At 43.5% G+C, this 24523-nt stretch overlaps 1 protein-coding gene across 3 annotated transcripts in view; it reads right to left on the reverse strand.

The window, feature by feature from the left end:
- shank3a (SH3 and multiple ankyrin repeat domains 3a) overlaps positions 1 to 24523 on the reverse strand; it is a 1154364-nt gene that overhangs the window by 712949 nt on the left and 416892 nt on the right. For all 3 annotated transcript variants that reach the window (XM_073066894.1, XM_073066893.1, XM_073066892.1), the window contains exon 4: positions 13381 to 13584. In XM_073066894.1, the coding sequence (XP_072922995.1) occupies positions 13381 to 13584 (204 nt within the window). The remainder of the gene's footprint in view (positions 1 to 13380; positions 13585 to 24523) is intronic.

A 24523-nucleotide genomic window follows, 5' to 3' on the forward strand; every position in this document is an offset into this window, starting at 1 on the left:
TCTAAAGGGATTGGGCAGGCTAGATGCAGGAAGATTGTTTCCGATGTTGGGGAAGTCCAGAACGAGGGGTCACAGTTTAAGGATAAAGGGGAAGCCTTTTAGGACCGAGATGAGGAAAAACATCTTCACACAGAGAGTGGTGAATCTGTGGAATTCTCTGCCACAGGAAACAGTTGAGGCCGGTTCATTGGCTATATTTAAGAGTAAGTTAGATATGGCCCTTGTGGCTAAAGGGATCGGGGGTATGGAGAGAAAGCAGGTACAGGGTTCTGAGTTGGATGATCAGCCATGATCATACTGAATGGCGGTGCAGGCTCAAAGGGCCGAATGGCCTACTCCTGCACCTATTTTCTATGTTTTTCTATGTAAATGGTAGGACACTGAGGAGTGCAGTAGAACAGAGGGATCTGGGAATACAGATACATAATTCCCTAAAAGTGGCATCACAGGTGGATAGGGTCATAAAGAGAGCTTTTGGTACATTGGCCTTTATAAATCAAAGTATTGAGTATAAGAGTTCGAATGTTATGGTGAGGTTGTATAAGACATTGGTGAAGCCAAATTTGGAGTATTGTGTGCAGTTTTGGTCAGCTAATTACAGGAAGGATATTAATAAGGTTGAAAGAGTGCAGAGAAGGTTTACAAGGATGTTTCCAGGACTAGAGAAACTGAGTTACAGAGAAAGGTTGAATAGGTTAGGACTTTATTCCCTGGAGTGTAGGAGAATGAGGGGTGATTTGATAGAGGTGTATAAAATTATGATGTATATAGATAGAGTGAATGCAAGCAGGCTTTTTCCACTGAGGCTAGGGGAGGAAAAAACAGAGGACATGGGTTAAGGGTGAAGGGGGAAAAGTTTAAATGGAACATTAGGGCGAGCTTCTTCACACAGAGAGTGGTGGGAGTGTTGAATGAGCTGCCAGTTGAAGTGCTGAATGCAGGCTCACTTTTAACATTTAAGAAAAACTTGGGCAGGTACATGGATGAGAGGTGTATGGAGGGATATGGTCTAGGTGCAGGTCAGTGGGACTAGGCAGAAAAATGGTTCGGCATAGCCAAGAAGGGCCAAAAGGCCTGTTTCTGTGCTGTAATGTTCTATGGTTCTATAAGGGGCCTAGAACTGCTCACACTAGTCCAAGTGTGGTCTGACCAAGTCCTTATCAAGCCTCAGAATTATATACTTGCTTTTATATTCTAGTCCTCTCGAAATAAATGTGAACACAGTACTTGCCTTCCTTACCACCAAATCAACCTGTAAGTTAACCTTTAGGGGTTCCTGCACAAGGTCTCCCAAGTCGCTTTGCATCTCTGAATTTTGAATTTTTTCTCAGATTCGAAAATAGTATACATCTCTATTCCTTCTACCAAGATGCATGACCATACACTTTACAACATTATAATCCATCTGCCCTTTCTTTACTCAGTTTCTTAATCTGCCTGAGACCTTCTACAGGATCCCTACTTTCTCAACAGCACCTGCCCTCTCCATCTATCTTCATATTGTTCAAAACACAGAGCCATCAATCCCTTCATCCAAGTCATTAACAGACAAAGTCAAAAGAAGTGGTGCCAAACTCAGCCAGCCCTGTGGAACACCACTAGTCACCAACAATCAACCAGAAAATGCTCCCTTTATTCCCACACTTTGCCTCTTGCCAGTCAGCAATTTTCCATTCATGCTGGTATCTTTCCTGTAATACCATGGACTTTTTTTTTATAAGAGCATAAGACAATAGATATAGGAGCAGAATTAGGCCAGTTGATCCATTGAGTCTGCTCTACCATTTCATCATGGCTAATCTAATTTTCCTCTCAGCCCCAATCTCCAGTGTTCTCCACATATCCTTTCAAGCCCTGACCAATCAAGATTCTATCAACTTCTGCCTTAAATATACATAAAGTTTTGGCGTCCAGAGATGCCCATGAGAAAGAATTCCACAGATTTGCCATTCTCTGATGAAAGGAATTCCTCCTCATTACTGTTCTAAAAGGATGCCCCTCTACTCTGATACTGTGAAATCTGGTCTTAAACTCTACCACAAAGGAAGCATCCTCTCCACATTGACTCTACCAAGATCTTTCACTGTTTGATAGGTTTCAATGAGGTCACCCCTCATTCAACACACACAAAGTGCTGGTGGAACGCAGCAGGTCAGGCAGCATTTATAGGGAGAAGCGCTGTCGACGTTTCGGACCGAGACCCTTCGTCAGGACGAATTATAAATTATAAATTTTTAACATTACTTTCTTGCTTTTATATTCTAGTGCTCTTGAAATGAATGCTAACATTGCATTTGCCTTCCACACCACAGTCTCAAACTGTAAATTAACTTCTAGGGATTCCTGCACAAGGACTCTAAGTCCCTTTGAACCTCAGTTTTTTGTATTTTCTCTCCATTTAGAGAAGAGTCAACCATAATTCTCAACAGTGTATTCCATCTGTCACTTCTTTACCCATTATCCTAATCTATATAAATCCGTCTATAGCCTCTACTTCCTCAAAACTACCTGTCCCTTACCTATCTTCATATCGTCTGCAAACTTTGCAACTAAGCCATTAATTCCATCATCCAAATCATTGACATATAACATAAAAATATTTGGTCCCAACACAGACCCCTGTGAACACCACAGGGCACTGGCAGCCAGTCAGATGAGGGTCCCTTTATTCCCACTCTTTGCCTCTGCCAACCAGTCACTGCTTTATCCATGCTAGAACCTTTCCTGTAATACCATGGGCTCATGTGTCATCTTGTCAAAAGCCTTCTGAAAGTCCAAGTAAAACATCAACTGATTCTCCTTTGGCTATCTTGTTTGTTACTTCTTCAAAGAATTCCAACAGATTTGTCAGGCAAGATTTTCCCTTGAGGAAACCATGCTAACTACAGCCTATTTTATCATGTGCCTCCAAGTACCCTGAGACCTCATCTTTAATAATCAACTCCAACATCTTCCCAACTACTGAGATCAGACGAACTGGCCTGTAGTTTCCTTTCTTCTGCGTCTCTCTGTTCTTGAAGAGTGGAGTGACATTTGCAATTTTCCAGTCTTCCAGAACCACTCCAGAATCTAGTGATTCTTGAAAGATGCCTCCATGATCTCTTCAGCCACCTCCTTCAGAACTTTGGAGTGTACACATCTGGTCCCAGGTTACTTATCTGCCTTCAGACCTTTCAGTTTCCTAAGAACCTTCTCTCTAGCTATGGTAACTTCATATGACCCCTGACACCTAGAACTACCAGTATACTGCTAGTGCCTTCCACAGTGAAGACTAATGCAAAGTACTTCTTCAGTTCATCTGTTAATTGGTTTAATTGGTTGACCCCCCCCCCCACTACCTTTCCAGTATCATTTCCCAGCGGTCTGTTATTCACTCTCACCACTCTTTTACGTATCTGAAGAAACTTTTGCTATCCTCATTACTTGCTAACTAGCTTACTTTCATATTCGACCTTTACCTTCTTTGGAACTTCTTTCGTTTTCTTCTGCAGTTGTCTTTAAAGCTTCCCAATCCTTTAACTTCCATTAGTTTTTCTTCTCTTATATGTCCTCTCTTTGGCTTTTATGTTGGCTTTGACTTCTCTTTTCAGAAATGGTTGTGTCATCTTTCCTTTAGAATGGGCTGCCAGCAGTGGTGGTGGAGGCAGAAATGATAGGGTCTTTTTAAGAGACTCCTGGATGGCTACTGGAGCTTAGAAAAACAGAGGACTATGGGTAAAGCCTAGGTAGTTCTAAAGTAGGGACATGCTTCTATGTTTCTTACTGCTTTTTCTTTGGGATGTGTATATCCTGTGCCTTCCAACTTGGTTCCAGAAATTCCGGCCATTGCTGCTCTGCCTTCATCCCTGCCCGTGTCCTTTTCCAGTGAATTCTGGCCAACTCCTCTCCCATGCCTCTGTAATTCTCTTCACTCCACTGTAATACTAGTACATCTAACTTCAGCTTCTCCTTCTCAAATTTCAGGGTGAATTCAATCATATTATAGAAAACATAGAAACATAGAAAATACAGAAAACCCACAGCACAATACAGGCCCTTCAGCCCACAAAGTTGTGCCGAACATGTCCTTACTTTAGAAATTACAAGGCTTACCTATAGCCCTCTATTTTACTAAGCTCCATGTACCTATCTAAAAGCCTCTTAAAAGACCCTATCATATCCGTTGCCAGCAGCCCATTCTACGCACTCAACACTCTTTGAGTAAAAAACTTACCCCTGACACCTCCTCTGTACCTACTCCCCAGCACCTTAAACCTGTGTCCTTTGGTGGCAACCATTTCAGCCCTGGGAAAAAGCCTCTCACTATCCACAATATCAATGCCTCTCATCATCTTGTACACCTCTATCAGATCACCTCTCATCCTCCTTCGCTCCAAGGAGAAAAGGCCGAGTTCACACAACCTATTCACATAAGGCATGCTCTCCAATCCAGACAAGATCCTTGTAAATCTCTTCTGCACCCTTTCTATGGCTTCCACATCCTTCCTGTAGTGTGGTAACCAGAACTGAGCACGGTACTCCAAGTGGAGTCTGACCAGGGTCCTATATAGCTGCAACATTACTCTCGGCTCCTAAATTCAATGCCACGATTGATGAAGACCAATACACCATACGCCATCTTAATCACAGAGTCAACCCGCGCATATGCTTTGGGCGTCCTATGGACTCAGACCCCAAGAACCCTCTGATCTTCCACACTGCCAAGAGTCTTACCATTAATACTATATTTTGCCATCATATTTGACCTACCAAAATGAACCATTTCACAGTTATCTGGGTTGAACTCCATCTGCCACTTCTCAGCCCAGTTTTGCATCCTATCAATGTCCTGCTGTAACCTCTGACAGCCCTCCACACTATCCACAACACCTCCGACATGTGTGTCATCAGCAAAAGTACTAACCCATCCCTCCACTTCCTCATCCAGGTCATTTATAAAAATCACAAAGAGTAAGGGTCCCAGAACAGATCCCTGAGGCACTCCAATGGTGACTGATATCCATACAGAATATGACCCATCTACAACCACTCTTTGCCTTCTGTGGGTAAGCCAGTTCTGGATCCACAAAGCAATGTCCCCTTGGATCCCATGCCTCCTTACTTTCTCAGTAAGCCTTGCATGGGGTATCTTATCAAATGTCTTGCTGAAATCCATATACACTACATCTACTGCTCTTCCTTCATCAATGTGTTTAGTCACATCCTCAAAAAATTCAATCAGGCTCATAAGGCATGACCTGCCCTTTACAAAGCCATGCTGACTACTCCTAATCATATTATACCTCTCCAAATGTTCATCAATCCTGCCTCTCAGGATCTTCTCCATCAACTTACCAACCACTGAGGTAAGACTCACTGGTCTATAATTTCCTGGGCTATCTCTACTCCCTTTCTTGAATAAAGGAACAACATCCACAACCCTCTAATCCTCGGGAACCTCTCCCGTCCCCACTGATGATGCAAAGATCATTGCCAGAGACTCAGGAATCTCCACCCTCGCCTCCCACAGTAGCCTACGGTACATTTCGTCCAGTCCTGGCAACTTATCCAATTTACATACACAAAATGCTGGTGGAACACAGCAGGCCTGGCAGCATCTATAGGAAGAAGCACTGTCGACGTTTCGGGCTGAGACGCTTCGTTATGTCTCCAAGTACTGATCCACACTCTAAGCTCATCGGCTTTGTTCACAACATTCCTTGCATTAAAATAGACACATCTCAAGCTTTCAGTCTCAGCACCTCCTTTCTCTATCACCTGCTTATACTCCCTCTCACACTGTCTACGAGCTTTCTCTATTTGTGAGCTAACTTCCTCTTCCCCAGTCTCTTCAGTTCGGTTCCCACCGCCCAACAATTCTAGTTTAAACTCTCCCCAATAGCCTTAGCAAACCTCCCCGCCAGGATATCGGTCCCCCACGGATTTAAGTGCAACCCGTCCTTTTTGTACAGATCACACCTGCCCCAAAAGAGGCCCCAATGATCCAGAAATCTGAATCCCTGCCCCCTGCCTCAATTCCTCAGCCACACATTTATCCTCCACCTCATCCTATTCCTATTCTCACTGTCGTGTGGCACAGGCAGTAATCCCGAGATTACTACCTTTGCATTCTGCTTCTCAACTTCCTTCCTAACTCCCTGGAGTCTTTTTCCAGGACCTCTTCCCTTTTCCTACCTATGTCATTGGTACCAATATATACCACAACCTTTGGCTGTTTGGTGTCTTGGATGCGATCACCCCGGACCCTGGCACCTGGGAGGCAAACTACCATCTGAGTTTCTTTCCTGTGTCCACAGAATCACCTGTCTGACCCCCTGACTATAGAGTCCATCACTACTGCCTTCCTCTTTCATTCCCTATCCTTCTGAGCCACAGGGCCAGACTCTGTGCCAGAGGTACAGCCTCTGCCGCTTCCCCCAGGTAGGCTGTCTCGCCCAACAGTACTCAAACAGAAGTACTTACTGTCAAGGGGCACAGCCACAGGGGTACCCTCTAGTACCTGACTCTTCCCCTTCCCCCTCCTGACTGTGACCCACTTGTCTGTCTTCCGTGGCCCTGGTGTGACCATTTGCCTATAACTCCTCTCTATCACCTCCTCGCTCTCCCTCACCAGGCAGAGGTCATCGAGCTGCATCTCCAGTTCCCTAACTCGGTCCCTCAGGAGCTGCAGCTCGACACACCGGGTGTAGATATGGCCGCCCGGGAGGCTGGGAGACTCCTGGACCTCGCACATCTGACACCGAGCACAGAAAACTGGCCTCACACACATACTTCTTACCTCACCTCGTCGTGTTACCGCCTAAGCCCGTTGACCCAAAGCCCCGTCACTCTGCTGCCTCTCACTCCGCTGCCCACTCCAACGCTGCCTGCTGGATATGGCGGCCTTCTTTTTAAACCTTTCACGCTCAACTGACTGATGTCACGTGCCTGCGCAGTCTTGCCTCTCTTTAACCTTTCACTCTGAAAAATCAGCAGTTCACTCGCAGTCTTCTTGCACTTTCCCCTAAGGGTTCTTTTACCTTAAACTCTCTAATCTATTCTGGTTCATTGCACAACACCCAATCCAGAACAAATGATTCTCTGGTGGGCTCAACCACAAGTTGCTCTGAAAGGCTGTCTTGTCCGCAGGCTAGAAAATTTGCCCTCCTGGAATCCAGCACCAACCGTTTTTTTACCCAATCTACCTGTATATTGAAATCCCCCGTGACGATGGTAACATTGCCCTTTTGGCATGCAGTTTCTAGCTCCCATTGTAATTTATAGACCACATATTTACCGCTGTTTGGGGGTTTGTATACAAGTCCCATCAGGGTTTTTTTTAACCCTTGCAGTTCCTTAGTTCTATCCACAATGCTTCAACACCTTCCAAACTATGCCACCTCTTTCTAATGATTTGATTTCATTTTTTACCAACAGAGCAATGCCGCCCCCTCTGACTTCCTGCCTGTCCTTTCATAAAGCTCCCAGATATAAACTTTCAGCCACGATTCAGTGGTGCCTACAACATCATACCTACGAATCTGCAACTGTGCTGCAAGTTCATCTGCCTTATTCCGCATACTGCGCACATTCAGATACAACACCTTCAGTCCTGTATTCACCCTTTTTGATTTTGTCCACCTTTTATGTTGCTGTTCATCCTGTTGACTGCAATTTTACCTGATCAATAGCCTCTCATCACTACACAATGCCTTTGTTTCTAAATCAGTCACCTCATCTTCAGCACTATTATCTGCCTTTGCTATGATACTTCTTGTACTGAAGTACAAGCAGCTCAGGACACTAGTTGCACCATGCTTAATCTTTTGCTTCCTAATTTTAACTGAAGTCTTACCAACAGCTGCCTCCACAACCTTTCCATGAACTTTTCTGACACTCTGGTTCTCATTGCCCTAGAACTCCATGTAGCATTAACAAACCTTCTAGGATATTAGTAACCTTCCAATTCAGGTGCAAATCATTCTTTCTGTACAGGTCCCACCTTCCCTGGAAAAGTGCCAAATAATCCAAAAATCTAATGCTGTCCCTCCTACACCAACTCCTTAGACATATATTAAACTGCATAATCTTCCTAGTTCTGGCCTCACTAGTACATGGCATGGGTAGGAATCCTGAGATCACAACCCTGGAGGTCCTGCCCTTTAACATAGCACCTAACACCCTGAACATCTTATGCAGAACCTCGACACTCATCCTAACGATGTCATTGGTACTTACATGGCTGTTCACCCTCCCACTTAAGAATCCTGAGGACTCAATCTGAGATATCCCAGACCCTGACACCTGGGAGACAACATACCACCTGGGAATCTTGTTCTCACCCACAGAACCTCCTGTACATTCCTCTAACTAATGGATCCCCTGTCACCATGGTGTGCCTCTTCTCCCCCCCACTCTTCTCTTCTGAGTCACAGAGGCAGACTCAGTGAAAGAGCCCTGACCACTGTGACTTCCCTCTGAAAGTGATACACCTGTTGTTGAGAGGATTGGCTACAGGGGTACTCTGCACTGGTCCCTTAAACCTTTTCCCCTTTCCGGCTGTCACCCAGTTTCCTATGTCCTGTACCTTAGGCGCAACTACCTCTCTATAAATCTTATCTATCATCCTTTCTGCCTCCCGAATAATCCGGTGTTCATCCAGTTCCAACACCAACTCCTTACTGGGATTTGTAAGAAGCTGCAGTTGGACACACTCCTAAGTGGTCAGGGACATGGCAGGTCTCCCTGCCTTCCCACAACCCGCAAGAGAAGCATTTTCACTATCCTGTCTATCATCCCTACTGTCCTAGCTGAGCAGATATAAAAAAGAAAAAAAACTTGAGCTTTTCCTTCCTTTGCTTTCTCAGAGTGAAGCCTCTCTTCGCTGAGGCCTCAAAGAGCTTAAGATCACAAATTGAGTCTGTCCACTGGATGATGGCCGCTGCGATGATGGCTGTTGCACTTGCCCCTGCCTTCCTTTAATTTGCTCTTACAAGTCAATCCCAAACACCTATTTGTCATGGTCAAAGTTCTACTGGCTGCTGCAACCCATTCTTGTCTTTTAACTTGGGACAGTGGATCTGATTGAAGTTCCCTCCTCTCCAACCCTCCAATGTCCGGATTGACCACTAGTCAAAGCTCTATTACACTGTACCGACACACTCCTAACTTTTATCCTCAGACAGTGGATCTGATTGAAGTTCCCTCCTCTCCAACCCTCCAATGTCCGGATTGACCACTAGTCAAAGCTCTATTACACTGCACCAACACACTCCTAACTTTTATCCTCAGATAGTGGACCTGATTAAAGTTCCCTCCTCTCCAAACTTCCAATGTCCAGACTGTCCGCTGGTCAAAGCTCTTGTTGAGCAGCATCATGTGCGGCACCTTGTCTGAAAATCTAAGTAAAAACATCCATTGACTCTCCTTTATCTATCCTGTCTGTTACTTCCTCAAAAAGAATTCCAACAGATTTACCTGGCAAGATTTCCCCTTAAGGAAACCATGTTGACTTAGTGCTTCCAGGTACCATGACTCCAACATCTTCCCAACCAATGAATTCAGACTAACTGGCCTATAATTTCTTTATTCTGTCTCCCTCTCTTTCAAAAGGGTGGAATGATATTTGCAACTTTCCAGTCATCTGGAACCATTCCAGAATCTGGTAGTTCTTGAAAGATCACTACTACTGCCTCCAGAATCTCTTCAGCTACCTCTTTCTGAACTCTGGGGTGTAGAGCATCTGGTGCAGGTGACTTACGTACCTCCAGACCGTACAGCTTCCCAAGCACCTTCTTTGTAATAGCAACAACACGCACTTCTGCTCCAAACTCTCAAATTTCTGGCATAGCACTAGTGTCATCCAGTGAAGACTGATGCAACATCAATTTTCACTGAAGGGTGTGAGGGAAGAGAAGTGAGTGCAGTTACTATTACAAGGGGGAAGGTGCTTAAAAAAGCTGAAAGACCTAAGGGTACATAAGTCACCTGGGCCAGATGAACTGCTCCCTAGGTTTTTGAAAGAAGTAGTGGTGGAGATTGTGGTGGCATTAGTAATGATCAAAACTCATTGGATTCTGGCAAGGACTGAAAAATTGGAAATGTCATTCCACCCTTTAAGAAAGGAGGAGGGCAGTAGAGAGAAAATTATAGACCAGTTAGCCTGACCTCAGTGGTTGGTGAAGGGGCAGGTAGTGTTGAGGAAACAGGAAGGCTGCAGAAGGACTTAGACAGATTAGGAGAATGGGCAAGAGAGTGGCAAATGAAATACAATGCTGGAAAATGCATGGTCATGCACTTTAGTAGTAGAACTAAATGTGCAGACTATTTTCTAAATGGGGCGAAAATCCAAAAATTTGAGATGCAAAGGGATTTGGGAGTCCTTGTGCAGAACATCCTAAAGGTCAACTTGCAGGTAGTCGGTGGTGAGGAAAGCAAATGCAATGCTGGCATTCATTTCAAGAGGTCTAGAATACAAGAGCAGGGATGTGATGCTGAAGATTTATTAGGCACTGGTGAGGCCTCACCTTGAGTACTGAGAACAGTTTTGGGCTCCTCATCTAAGAAAAGATGTGCTGGCATTGGAGAAAGTTCAGAGGAGGTTCACAAGCATGGTTCCAGGAATGAAAGGGTTATCATACGAGGAACGTTAGATGGCTCTGGGTCTGTACTCACTGGAACTCAGAAGGATGAGAGTGATTTCATTGAAACCTTTCACGTGTTGAAAGACTTAGACAGAGTAGATGTGGAAAGGATGTTTCCCATAGAGAGGGATTCTAGGACAAGAGGGCACAGCCTCAGGATAGAGGGATGTCCATTTAAAACAGAGATGCTGAGAAATTTCTTTAGCCAGAGGGTGGTGAATTTGTGGAATTTATGTCCACATGCAACTGTGGAGGCAAGGTTGGGTATACTTAAGGCAGAGCTTGATAGGTTCTTGATTGGACCGGCATCAAAGGTTATGTATAGGGAGAAGGCCAGGGAATGGGATTGAGCAGGGGAAAAGTGGATCAGCCATGATTGAATGGTGGAGCAGACTTGATGGACCAAATGGCCTAATTCTGCTCCTATGCCTTATGGTCTTAAAACACTTATTGTAACATTGCTGTTTTTGCATGCCTTTTCTACCTCCCATTGTAATTTATACTCCACATGCTGGCTACTGTTCAGAGACCAATATATAACTCCAATCAGAGGTTTTTTACTCAAGCAGTTTTTTAACTCTACACACAATGATTCTACTTTTTACAACCCTATGTCACTTCTCTCTAAGGATTTGATATAATTTTTTATGAGCAGTGCCACCCCACTCCCTCTGCCTACCCACCTGTCCTTTTGGTGCAATATGTATCCTTGGATGTTATGCTCCCAACTATGATTTTCTTAGAGCCACAACTCAGTGATGCCAACAACATCATACTTGTCAATCTCTAACTGTGCGACATCTCATCTAACTTATTCTGTATACTGCATGCATTCAAATATAACAACTTCACTGCAGATCTCATCATCTTTTGTGATTTTGACTCTATGTTACACTTCAATGCACACAGCATCTATTTGTATATCCACTGCCCTATCTTCAGTCCAATCACTCTGGTTCCCATCCCCTTTGCCAAATTAGTTTAAACCTTCCCCAACAGCTCTAGCAAACCTACCCACAAGGATATTAGACCCCCTTGGGTTCAAAACCTGTTCTGTTTTACAGTTCATACCTTCTCCAGAAGAGATCCCAATGATCCAGAAATCTGAAATCCTGCCCCCTTCTCCAGTTCCTCAGCCACATATTCATCAGCTTAATCATCCTATTTCTTCTCCTCAAGGGGAAGGACATGGATAATGATGAAATCAAGGGTATGTTGATATTCTAGGTCATATTGAGAAGGTGGTGTTGGGTATCATGAACAACACTAAAGTGGTTAAGACACCAGGGTCTGATGGAATCTGTCACAGGATAATGAAGGAAGCAAAAGAGGAGAATACTGGGGTACTGATTGAAATATTAGTGTCCTTCTTAGCCATGGGTTAAGTCCTAGAAGACCGGAGAATAGCCAGTGCTGCTCCTTTCTTTGTTATTAGAGGGGCATCATCAGGAAGTTATCAGCCAGTGAGCCTTACATAAAGGATAGAGAAATTATTGGAGAAGAGTCAGAAGGACAGAATTTACTTGCTTTTAGCAAAGTATTGACTTATTTGGGAATGTTGGCATTGCTATATGCAGAGGAAATACTTTCTCACAAACTGAGTGAGTTTTTTGAGGAAGTAACAAAGGTGGTTCACAAGGGTTAGGGCAACAGATGCTTTCTATGTGGATTTTAATACAGCATTCAAAAAACTGTCATGGTATCCATATTGAGTTTGATCAGATGGCATAAAAATGACTGTCATAGACAACAGAGGGTAGAGGTGAAGGGGTGGTTCTCTCCCTCTTTAACCTCGCTGCCCTTCTCCCCTTAAGCCCCCCTCTTCCTTCCCCTTTGTACACACCTCACTCATGCTCTCTCTCCTCTCTCTGCTAGTTGAAGGGCAAGGATTTGTCAATTGGTAACATACTTAATGTGGTTTCTGGTCCTCCCTCCGTTCGTCATCTCATCCAAAAGTAACCTTGCATTAACTTACTATAAATATAACTAAGCTACATGATATTGGGCCATACATTCATCAATGATGGCACAAGGAAGTTCAGCGATATATAAAAGAAGCAGCTGCAGGAATAAAGAGAGCTGGGCATTGTTGTGCTGGTTGAAGTTACAGAGTTAGGGGCATATCTGCTTTCCTTGATGAAATAGAACACAAAGCATATAGATCCAATAATGATCAGATGAGAAGTACGTGTGGTGGACTTCGAACACAGGTTCTACTTAACACACAGCATTGAAGAAATTCCCTTATCTGGACGGATTCATCAGAAGCCTCTGTGTAGTTGGTTGACAGTATCCTCATTTCTCAGTCAGAAGTTCTACATGTTCAAATCTCATTTAACAGACAACTGCATGATCTAGGCTGCCATAGTGAGGGAAGTCTATGATATTGTTGGTGTCACCTATTATAAAAAATGTCTGACACGAAACCCATCTTTTTCCCTCAGGTGTATGCAAAAGATCCAAATGAGTAGAAAACAGCAGGAGTGCTCATCCTAATGCCTTGAGCAATATTTATCGCTTAATCAACTTAAACAGATTATTTTCACATGTATCTCATTGGTATGTCTGAGACATTTTGTAAATTTCAAACATTACCAGTGTGATCACTCTTCAAAATTATTTCATTGGTTCTGAATCACTTTGGAACATCCCAATTTATAAAAAATGATAAATAAATGCCACAATTTTAAAAAAATGAATCATCTTAGAAACAAATAAAAAAGTTCTATAAATACAGAGAACAGAATAAACCAAATACCTCCAGGTATGGTATAGGGGTGTCAGGGGGCGCTGGGTATTCTCGGAGCAGACGTTCCTCATCCAGAAACTTCCCCACCCTCCCATTGTGCGCAGGTTGAAATAGCCCATAGTTTAGTACATCCTTTAGAGTCTGGTTGAGAGTGCACAGAATCCGTTGTTTTGACACCCATACAGGGGCATCAAGATTGAACCGCATACATTTCTGTAAAACAGAATTTGCAAAGAATTAATGAAGTAGCTTACTTCTTAATGAGTTACTCTACCAAACTTTATCCTGACAGTTCTGTCCTCATTCTCTCCCCACTTCAGAAGCAGTAACACTGCCCCATGCAATTAAACCACTTAACTATATGACTCGAAAGCCATCAGTCCGCCAGCAGCACAGCACTCCTCCAAAGTACAGAAATTGATCATGGCCTGACTAGACCGTAATTGGGTAGGTTAATTGAACTCATTACACAAAAAACACTTGTGCAAAAATGCATGTACATCTAAATAGGCATACATTGACATAAACATAACAATGCACGTGACCTTTTCTCAGTTTTATAGAGATCATTTGTAAGATTCTTACATTATTAACCCAACTATTTCCAATCTGAGTGAGTCTAACCATTCACTCTTGAAATTCAGTGGCATTGCTCCCACCATCAACATCCAGAAGGAACCCATTGACCAGAAACTCACTTAAAAACCATGGCCAAATGATCAAGTTACATATCCTGTAACTTTTAATAGGCACACAGCTGTGCAGAGAATGGAGGGATGTTGACATTGTGTGGGCAGAAGGAATTAGTTTATTTAGGTATTTAGGAAGCTATTAAAGAAGATACTAAAAGCTTTTTTAAGTATATAAAGGGTAACAGGGAGTTGAGGGTAGATATAGGACCAATAGTAAATGACGCTGAAGATATTGTAATGAGAGATGCAGAGATGGCAGAGGAACTGAATGCGTATTTTGCAGCAGTCTTCACAGTGGAAGACATCTGCAGCATACCCGACATTCAAGAGTGCCAGGGAAATGAAGTATGTGCAGTGAAAATTACGACTGAGAAGGTGCTCAGGAAGCTTAATGGTCTGAGGATGGATAAATCTCCTGGACCTGATGGAATGCACCCTTGGGTTCTGAAGGAAGTAGCTGGAGAGATTACAGAGACATTAATGATAATCTTTCAAGAATCAATAGATTCTGGCATTGTACCGGATGACTGGAAAATTGCAAATGTTACTCCGCTCTTTAAGAAGGGTGGGAGGCAGCAGAAAGGAAACTAAAGACCTGTTAGCCTGATATCAGTAGTCAGGAAGTTGTTCGAATCGATTATTAGAGCTAAGATTATAAAGCACCTGTAGGCACATGACAAGATAGGCCAAAGCCAGGAGGTTTCCTGAAAGGAAGATCCTGCCTGACTAACCTATTGTAATTTTTTGAGGAATTACAAGCAGGGTAGACAAAGGAGATGCAGTAAATGTGGTGTACTTGGATTTTCAGAAGACCTTTGACAAGGCGCCACACATGAGGCTGCATTAAGAAGAGGGACGCCTCACGTCTTAATAAGCTGGTAAGGAAGGCGGGCTCTGTCGTGGGCAAAGTACTGGAGAGTTTAACATCGGTAGCTGAGCGAAGGGCGCTGAGTAGGCTACGGTCAATTATGGAAAACTCTGAACATCCTCTACATAGCACCATCCAGAGACAGAGAAGCAGTTTCAGCAACAGGTTACTATCGATGCAATGCTCCTCAGACAGGATGAAGAGGTCAATACTCCCCAATGCCATTAGGCTTTACAATTCAACCGCCAGGACTTAAGAACTTTTTAAAAGCTATTATTAATGCTTTTTGAGATAGTGATTTAGATGCATATCATATTTTTTTACTGAATTAAGTATTGTATGTAATTAGTTTTGCTACAACAAGTGTATGGGACATTGGAAAAAAAGTTGAATTTCCCCATGGGGATGAATAAAGTATCTATCTATCTATCTATCTAACAAGAGCCCATGGAATTACCAGCAAGTTACTATAGCATGGGCGGAGCATTGGATGATCGGCAGAAAACAGAGAGTGGGAATAAAGGTGTCCTATTCTGGCTGGCTGCTGATTACCAGTGGAGTTCCACAGCAGTCAGTGTTGGGACCGCTGCTTTTTACAACGTATGTCAATGATTTAGACTATGGGATTAATAGATCTGTGGCTAACTTTGCCAATGATACAAAGATAGGTGGAGCAGCAAGTAGGAGCAGGAAATGATATAATGGTGGTTGAAGGTGTGGAGGGGAGATTAGTGGCTAGACATTTTGATTAGCCTTACTGCTTGGGTAAAGTAATTGTTTAGGGACGTGAGAAACTAGTTCAGTATTCAGAAGCCTTTGGAATTCTTTATCCTGATCAGCTATGGAAGCTGAACCATTCAAGGCAGAAATGGATACATTTCTGGACATTAAGTAAAGCAAAGGATATTGGCCCAGTGCTTGAAAATAGCAGCAAGATGGAAAAAAAAACATTATCTTGATGAATGTCAGAATAAGCTCCACCTGTTCACAGTGCACTAGATTGTTTTAAGCAATTCTAATATGATCTGCTTGTTCCTGTATTCTCTGCCTTAGTAAAGAAAGGCAAGTATCTCAGATCACAAAGCACAGAATGATTACATCATCAACTGCTCACTGCATAAAAAATATTTTTCCTTAAGTCACTCATTACTTTTGCCAATCATCTTTATTAAATGCCACCAGTTTTTTCACTCCCTAAACAAGGGCAACAGTTTTCCTTTATCTACTTTATCAAAATAAATAAAAATTAAAAAGACAGAACATAAGAACATAAGAAATAGGAGCAGGAATTGGCCATCTGGCCCATCAAGCCTGCTCCGCCATTCAATAAGATCACGGCTGATCTGACCATGGACTCATCTCCACCTACCTGCCTTTTCCCTATAACCCTCAATTCCGCTACTATGCAAAAATCTATCCAACCTGGTCTTAAATATATTTACTGAGGTAGCCTCCACTGCTTCATTGAACAGAGAATTCCACAGAAGATGCTGAAAATCTGAAATAGCAATAGAAAATGATGGATAAACGCTCAGCTGGTAGAGAAATTAAATTAATGTTTCAGATTAAACACCCTTTCTTCAGAACAGTGGAAGAGAGATAAAGAAATCAGCTTTAAATTGGAGTGTAAGTGCAAAGAGAGGTAGATAGGACAAGGGGATGAGTTCATGCTTTTCATGGGGCCACATAGGTTAATAAGGTGGGGGTTGGGATATGGTTAATTGGGGCAGTTGAAGGAGAATAACAATGAAGCATGATGTATATAACCATACAACCATATAACAATTACAGCACGGAAACAGGCCATCTCGGCCCTTCTAGTCGGTGCTGAACGCTTACACTCACCTAGTCCCACCGACCTGCACTCAGCCCATAACCCTCCATTTCTTTCCTGTCCATATACCTATCCAATTTTTTTTTTTAATGACAAAATCAAACCTGCCTCTACCACTTCTACTGGAAGCTCGTTCCACACAGCTACCACTCTCTGAGTAAAGAAGTTCCCCCTTGTGTTACCCCTAAACTTTTGCCCCTTAACTCTCAACTCATGTCCTCTTGTTTGAATCTCCCCTACTCTCAATGAAAAAAGCCTATCCACTTCAAATCTATCTATCCCCCTCATAATTATAAATACCCTATCAAGTCCCCCCTCAACCTTCTACGCTCCAAAGAATAAAGACCTAACTTGTTCAACCTTTCTCTGTAACTTACGTGCTGAAACCCAGGCAACATTCTAGTAAACCTCCTCTGTACTCTCTCTATTTTGTTGACATCTTTCCTATAATTCGGTGACCAGAACTGTACACAATACTCCAAATTTGGCCTCACCAGTGCCTTGTACAATTTTAACATTACATTCCAATTCCTATACTCAATACTCTGATTTATAAAGGCCAGCATACAAAAAGCTTTCTTCACCACCCTATTCACATGAGATTCCACCTTCAGGGAACTATGCACCATTATTCCTAGATCACTCTGTTCTACTGCATTCTTCAATGCCCTACCATTTACCATGTATGTCCTATTTTGATTAGTCCTACCAAAATGTAGCACCTCACACTTATCAGCATTAAACTCCATCTGCCATCTTTCAGCCCTCTCTTCTAACTGGCCTAAATCTCTCTGCAAGCTTTGAAAATGTACTTCATTACCCATAACGGCACCTATCTTAGTATCATCTGCATACTTACTAATCCAATTTACCACCCCATCATCCAGATCATTAATGTATATGACAAACAACACTGGACCCAGTACAGATCCCTGAGGCACACCACTAGTCACTGGCCTCCAACCTGGCAAACAGTTATCAACCACTACTCTCTGGCATCTCCCATCCAGCCACTGTTGAATCCATTTTACTACTTCAAAATTAATACCTAACGATTGAACCTTCCTAACTAACCTTCCATGCGGAACTTTGTCAAAGGCCTTACTGAAGTCCATATAGACAACATCCACTGCTTTACCTTCATCAACTTTCCTAGTAACCTCTTCAAAAAATTCAGTAAGATTTATCAAACATGATCTTCCATGCACAAATCCATGTTGACTGTTCCTAATCAGACCCTGTCTATCCAGATAATTATATATACCATCTCTAATAATACTTTCCATTAGTTTACCCACCACTGATGTCAAATTCACAGGCCGATAATTGCTAGGTTTACTCTTAGAACCCTTTTTAAACAATGGAACCACATGAGCAATACGCCAATCCTCTGGCACCATCCCCGTTTCTAATGACATTTGAAATATTTCTGTCAGAGCCCCCGCTATTTCTACACTAACTTCCCTCAAGGTCCTAGGGAATATCCTGTCAGGACCCTGTCAAGTTTGCTGATGATACTAAGCTGGGTGGCAGTGTGACATGTGATGAGGATGTTAGGAGAATTCAGGGTGACTTGGATAGGCTGAGTGAGTGGGCAGATACTTGGCAGATGACGTTTAATGTGAATAAGTGTGAGGTTATCCACTTTGGGAGTAAGAACAGGAAGGCAGATTATTATCTGAACGGTGTAGAGTTGGGTAAGGGAGAAATACAAAGAGATCTAGGAGTACTTGTTCATCAGTCACTGAAGCTGAATGAGCAAGTGCAGCAGGCAGTGAAGAAGGCTAATGGAATGTTGGCCTTTATTACAAAGGGAATTGAGTACAAGAGCAAGGATATTCTTTTGCATTTGTACAGGGCCCTGGTGAGACCACACCTGGAGTATTGTGTACAGTTTTGGTCTCCAGGGTTAAGGAAGGACATCCTGGCTGTAGAGGAAGTGCAGCGTAGATTCACGAGGTTAATTCCTGGGATGTCCGGACTGTCTTACGCAGAGAGGTTAGAGAGACTGGGCTTGTACACGCTGGAATTAAGTTAGATTGAGAGGGGATCTGATTGCAACATATAAGATTATTAAGGGATTGGACAAGATAGAGGCAGGAAATATGTTTCAGATGCTGGGAGAGTCCAGTACCAGAGGGCATGGTTTGAGAATAAGGGGTAGGTCATTTAGGACAGAGTTAAGGAAAAACTTCTTCTCCCAGAGAGTTGTGGGTGTCTGGAATGCACTGCCTCGGAAGGCAGTGGAGGCCAATTCTCTGGATGCTTTCAAGAAGGAGCTAGATAGGTTTCTTATGGATAAGGGAATCAAGGGATATGGGGACAAGGCAGGAACCGGGTATTGATAGTAGATGATCAGCCATGATCTCAGAATGGCGGTGCAGGCTCAAAGGGCCGAATGGTCTACTTCTGCATCGATTGTCTATTGACCCGGAGACTTATCCACTTTTATATTCTTTAGAAGCACCAGTACTTCCTCTTCTTCAATTGTTCAAAATTTCCCCCATCTCTTTTGGCTCCGCACATAGCTGTCCACTCTGATTCTCTAAGGGACCAGTTTTATCCCTCACTATCCTTTTGCTATTAATATAACTGTAGAAACCCTTTGGATTTATTTTCACCTTACTTGCCAAAGCAACCTCATATCTTCTTTTAGCTTTTCTAATTTCTTTCTTAAGATTCTTTTTACATTCTTTATATTCCTCGAGCACCGCATTTACTCCATGCTGCCTATATTTATTGTAGATCTCTCTCTTTTTCCAAACCAAATTTCCAATAGCCCTTGAAAACCATGGCTCTCTCAAACTTTTAACCTTTCCTTTCAACCTAACAGGAACATAAAGATTCTGTACCCTCAAAATTTCACCTTTAAATGACCTCCATTTCTCTATTACATCCTTCCCTTAAAACAAATTGTCCCAATCCACTCCTTCTAAATCCTTTCGCATCTCCTCAGTTAGCCTTTCTCCAATCAAAAATCTTAACCCTGGGTCCAGTCCTATCCTTCTCCATAATTATATTGAAACTAATGGCATTGTGATCACTGGACCTGAAGTACTCCCCAACACATACCTCCATCACCTGACCTATCTCATTCCATAACAGGAGATCCAACACTGCCCCTTCTCTAGTCATTACCTCTATGTATTGCTGCAAAAAACTATCCTGCACACATTTTACAAACTCCAAACCATCTGGCTCTTTTACAGATTGGGCTTCCCAGTCTATGTGTGGAAATATAAAATCTCCCACAATCACAACCCTGCGCTTACTACAAATATCTGCTATCTCCTTACAAATTTGCTCCTCCAATTCTCGCTCCTCATTAGGTGGTCTATAATACACCCCTATAAGTGTTACTACACCTTTCCCATTCCTCAATTCCACCCAGATAGCTTCCCTAGATGAGCCCCCTAATCTATCCTGCCAAAGCACCGCTGTATTATTTTCTCTGACAAGCAATGCAACACCTCCCCCTCTTGCCCCTCCGATTCTATCCCACCTGAAGCAATGAAATCCGGGAATATTTAGTTGCCAATCACACCCCTCCTGCGACCAAGTTTCACTAATAGCTACAACATCATATTTCCAGGTATCAATCCATACTCTAAGCTCATCCATCTATCTTACAATGCTCCTAGCATTAAAATAGATGCATTTAAGAAACTCTCCACTTGAGCGCTCCCCTTCTCTGTCACCTGCCTGTCCTCCCTCAGACACTGTCTACTAGCTTTCTCTATTTGTGAACTAACCTCCTCTCTCCTAGTCTCTTCAATTTGATTCCCACCACCCAACCATTCTAGTTTAAGGTCTCCCCAGTAGCCTTCGCAAATCTCCCCATCAGGATATTGGTCCCTCTAGGATTCAAATGCAATCCGTCCTTTTCATACAAGTCACACCAGCCCCAAAAGAGGTCCCAATGATCCAGAAACTTGAATCACTGCCTCCTGCTCCAATCCCTCAGCCACGCATTTATCCTCCACCTCATTCCATTCCTACTCTCACTGTCGCGTGGCACAGGCAGTAATCCCAAGATTACTACTTTTGTGGTCCTTCTTCTTAATTCCCTTCCTAACTCCCTATATTCTCCTTTCAGGACCTCTTCCTTTTTCCTACCTATGTCATTGGTACCTATTTGTACCATGACCTCTGGCTCCTCACCCTTCCACTTCAGGATATCTTGGATGTGATCAGAAACATCCTGGACCCTGGCACCAGGGAGGCAAACTACCATCCGGGTCTCCTGATCGCGTCCACAGAATCGCCTATCTGACCCCCTAACTATTGAGTCCCCTATTACGACTGCCTTCCTCTTCCTTCCCCTACCCTTCTGAGCTACAGGGCCGGACTCTGTGCTGGAGGCACGGCCACTGTTGCTTCCCCCAGGTAGGCTGTCCCCCCCAACAGTACTCAAACAGGAATATTTATTGTCAAGAGGTACAGCCACTGGGGTACTCTCTAGTACCTGACTCTTCCCCTTCCCTCTCCTAACCGTGACCCACCTGTCTGCCTCCCTTGGCCCCGGTGTAACCACCTGCCTGTAACTCCTGTCTATCAGCTCCTCACTCTCCCTGACCAGACGAAAGTCATCAACCTGCAGCTCCAATTGCCTAACACGGTCCCTTACGAGCTGCAGCTCGGCGCACCTGGTGCAGATGTGGACATCCGGGAGGCTAGGAGACTCCAGGACCTCCCACATTCAACACCGAGAACAACAAGCTGCCCTCACACTCATAATTCCCCCTTTCCTCAAATAACAGGAAAAACTGAAACCTAAACCTACCCTGCCTCGCCTGTTGAGCCCAAGCCCTTAAGCCTTCACTCTGCTCCTGGCTCACTCCGCTGTACGCAAAACGACGCTGCTCGCTGTATAAGGCTGTGTTCCTTTTAAATCTTCCACGTTTCACTGCCCGACGTCACACGCCTGTGCAGTCCCGCCTCTTTTGACTCCAATGAGAAGAAGAAAAAATCAAAATGGCTCCCGCCGCACTCCCGCTCCGATTCTCAGTCTTCCTTCTCCAAATTAGTGATTCAATGACGTGTTCAATATTGACTGGCAACTCCTGCGACACTGCTGGTACCAAACTGTATCAGTCTCTGCTGTTCCTTGGGGTTCATCAGATATGTGCAGAAGGGAAGCTTGCTACATGGGTAACAGCTTGCTCTCCATATTGTACTGCCCAGCCTTGTGTATTTAGTCAGCTGGGTTGCAATATCAATGGTCGGCTCTGACTAAAGGAGGCCTCATGATGTGCTGCAAATAGGCAGACCAATGGGATATTGAGCCGATATGCTTTATCAATGGAGTGAGTCAGTCATACATGGATAATTTACAGTAAAAAGGGACAGTTCTGAGCAAGAAAAGGAGTAAACTGAATTTGTAGAATTCGATATCAAGTCCAGAAGGCTCCAATGAGTCAAGTTCTGGTCACCAAATTATAGGAAAGATGTCAACAAAATAGAGAGAGTACAGAGGAGATTTACTAGAATGTTACCTGGGTTACAGGTAACCTAAGTTACCTAAGTTACAGAGAAAGGTTGAACAATTTAGGTCTTTATTCTTTGGAGCGTAGAAGGTTGAGGGGGGACTTGATAGAGGTATTTAAAATAATGAGGGGGATAGATAGAGTTGATGTGGATAGGCTTTATCCATTGAGAGTAGGGGAGTTTCAAACAAGAGGACATGAGTTGAGAGTTAGGGCACAAAAGTTTAGGGGTAACACGAGGCGGAACTTCTTTACTCAGAGAGTGGTAGCTGTGTGGACCGACCTTCCGGTAGAAGTGGTAGAGGCAGGTTCGATTTTGTCATTTAAACAAAAAATTGGATAGGTATATGGACAGGAAAGGAATGGAGGGTTATGGGTTGAGTGCAGGTCGGTGAGACTAGGTAAGATTAAGCATTCGGCACAGACTAGAAGGGCCAAGATGGCCTGTTTCTGTGCTGTAATTGTTATGTGGTTATGGTTATAAGATGGATGAAGAAGCACTGCTCGTTTTCATTGGGATCCCTTTAGCAGAGCAAGAGGCTACAGACAGAATGATCAGAATGGGAACATGAATGAAGCAGGCAACAAAATCATCAGTGTTTGTACTGGAGATTAAATACAGGTAGTCCACATAAGCTGCTCTAACCTCAGTTATCTGTACATCTGTCCATATCCTCCCTTCAGCTAAACTCAAACTTCAATCTCAGCCTGTCTCTAACAGAGCCAAATTAATTTTGTTTATAACGTACCTTTCATCAATGTCTGTACATGAATGTCATATTCTCAAACTTCTAGTAAATTTTCCCTTTCCCCTTTCCTCTTCTTCAATTCCCCACTCTGCCCCCTCACCCTTACTCTTCTCCTCCTGCCTATCACCTCCACTGGTGCCCCTTCCCTTTCCTCCCAGAGTCTACTCTCCTCTTCTATCCTATCCTGCCCTTTACTTTTTCCACCTATCACCTTCCAAGCTTCTTACTTCACCCCCCTCTCCCTCCCAGCTGGCTCATCCTATCACCTTTTAACTTGTACTCCTTCCTCTCCCCCGCCATCTTATTCTGGCTTCTTCCAGTTGATGAAGGGTCAACTGTTTATTTGATTCCATAGATGCTGCCTGACCTGCTGAGTTCCTCCAGCATTTTGTGTGTGTTGCTCTTGATTTCCAGCATCTGCAGAATCTCCTTTGTTTATACTGTACCATTCTGCTTCCCTCAAATCTGCACCATGGCACAAATTGCAACAAAGGATCTTCAGATAAAAAAAAGTGTGCAAGAACTGCTTTATTGTCATTGAGAAGCCAAAGGCATTATGTGGAATAGAACCACTAATGCGTCACACTGACATGACATAACACCTCCACCTTCCCTCTCACCAAAAAAAATCTCTGCTTAACTTTTCAAGTGTCATGGAATTTTTTGTAGCACTGTAAACAGATCTTGTTGCAAGGAGGTGGCTACACCTCCTCCCTCACTACCATTCAGGGCCCCAAACAGTTCTTCCAAGTGAAGTGACACTTCAACTGTGAGTCTGCTGGGATCATCTCTTGTATCCAGTGCTCCCTGTGTGACCTCTTGGTTATCAATGAGACCCGACATAGATTGGGAGACCACTTCACCAAGCACCTATGCTCCATCTGACAGAAGAAAGGGGATCTCCCAGTGGCCACCTATTTTAATTTGACTTTCCATTCCCATTACTTCATGTCCATCCATGGCTTCCTCTACTGTTGAGATGAGGCCACCCTCAGGTTGGAGGAGCAACACCTTGTATTCCATCTGGGTAGCCTCCAACCTGATGGCATGATGATTTGGTTTCTCAAACTTCCGGTAATGCCCCCTCCTCTATTCCACATTCCAATTTCCCTCTCTCACCTTATTTTCCTTGCCTGCCCATCACCTCCCTCTGGTGTTCTTTCCCCTTTTCCTTTTTTCCATGGCCTTCTGTTCTCTCCTATCAGATACTCCTTCTCCAGCAATGTACCTCTATCACCAATCAACTTCCCAACTCTGTACTTCTCCACTCCCCCCCCAGTTTCACGTATCACGTTGTGTTTCTCCCACCCCTGCCCCCTCCCTTTTACTCTGACTCCTCATCTTTTCTCTTCAGTCCTGCCGAAGGGTCTCAGCCCGAAACATCGACTATACTCTTTTCCATGGATGCTGCTTGGGCGGCTGAAAATTCCTCCAGTGTGTTACTTGGATTTCCAGGATCTGCAGATTTTCTCTTGTTTGGTGGATGGAGTTATGATTAACTCTTCAATGAAAACTATGTAAAT

This window comes from Hemitrygon akajei, chromosome 14 (genome assembly GCF_048418815.1).
Source record: "Hemitrygon akajei chromosome 14, sHemAka1.3, whole genome shotgun sequence".
In the NCBI taxonomy this organism is placed as follows: Eukaryota; Metazoa; Chordata; class Chondrichthyes; order Myliobatiformes; family Dasyatidae; genus Hemitrygon; species Hemitrygon akajei.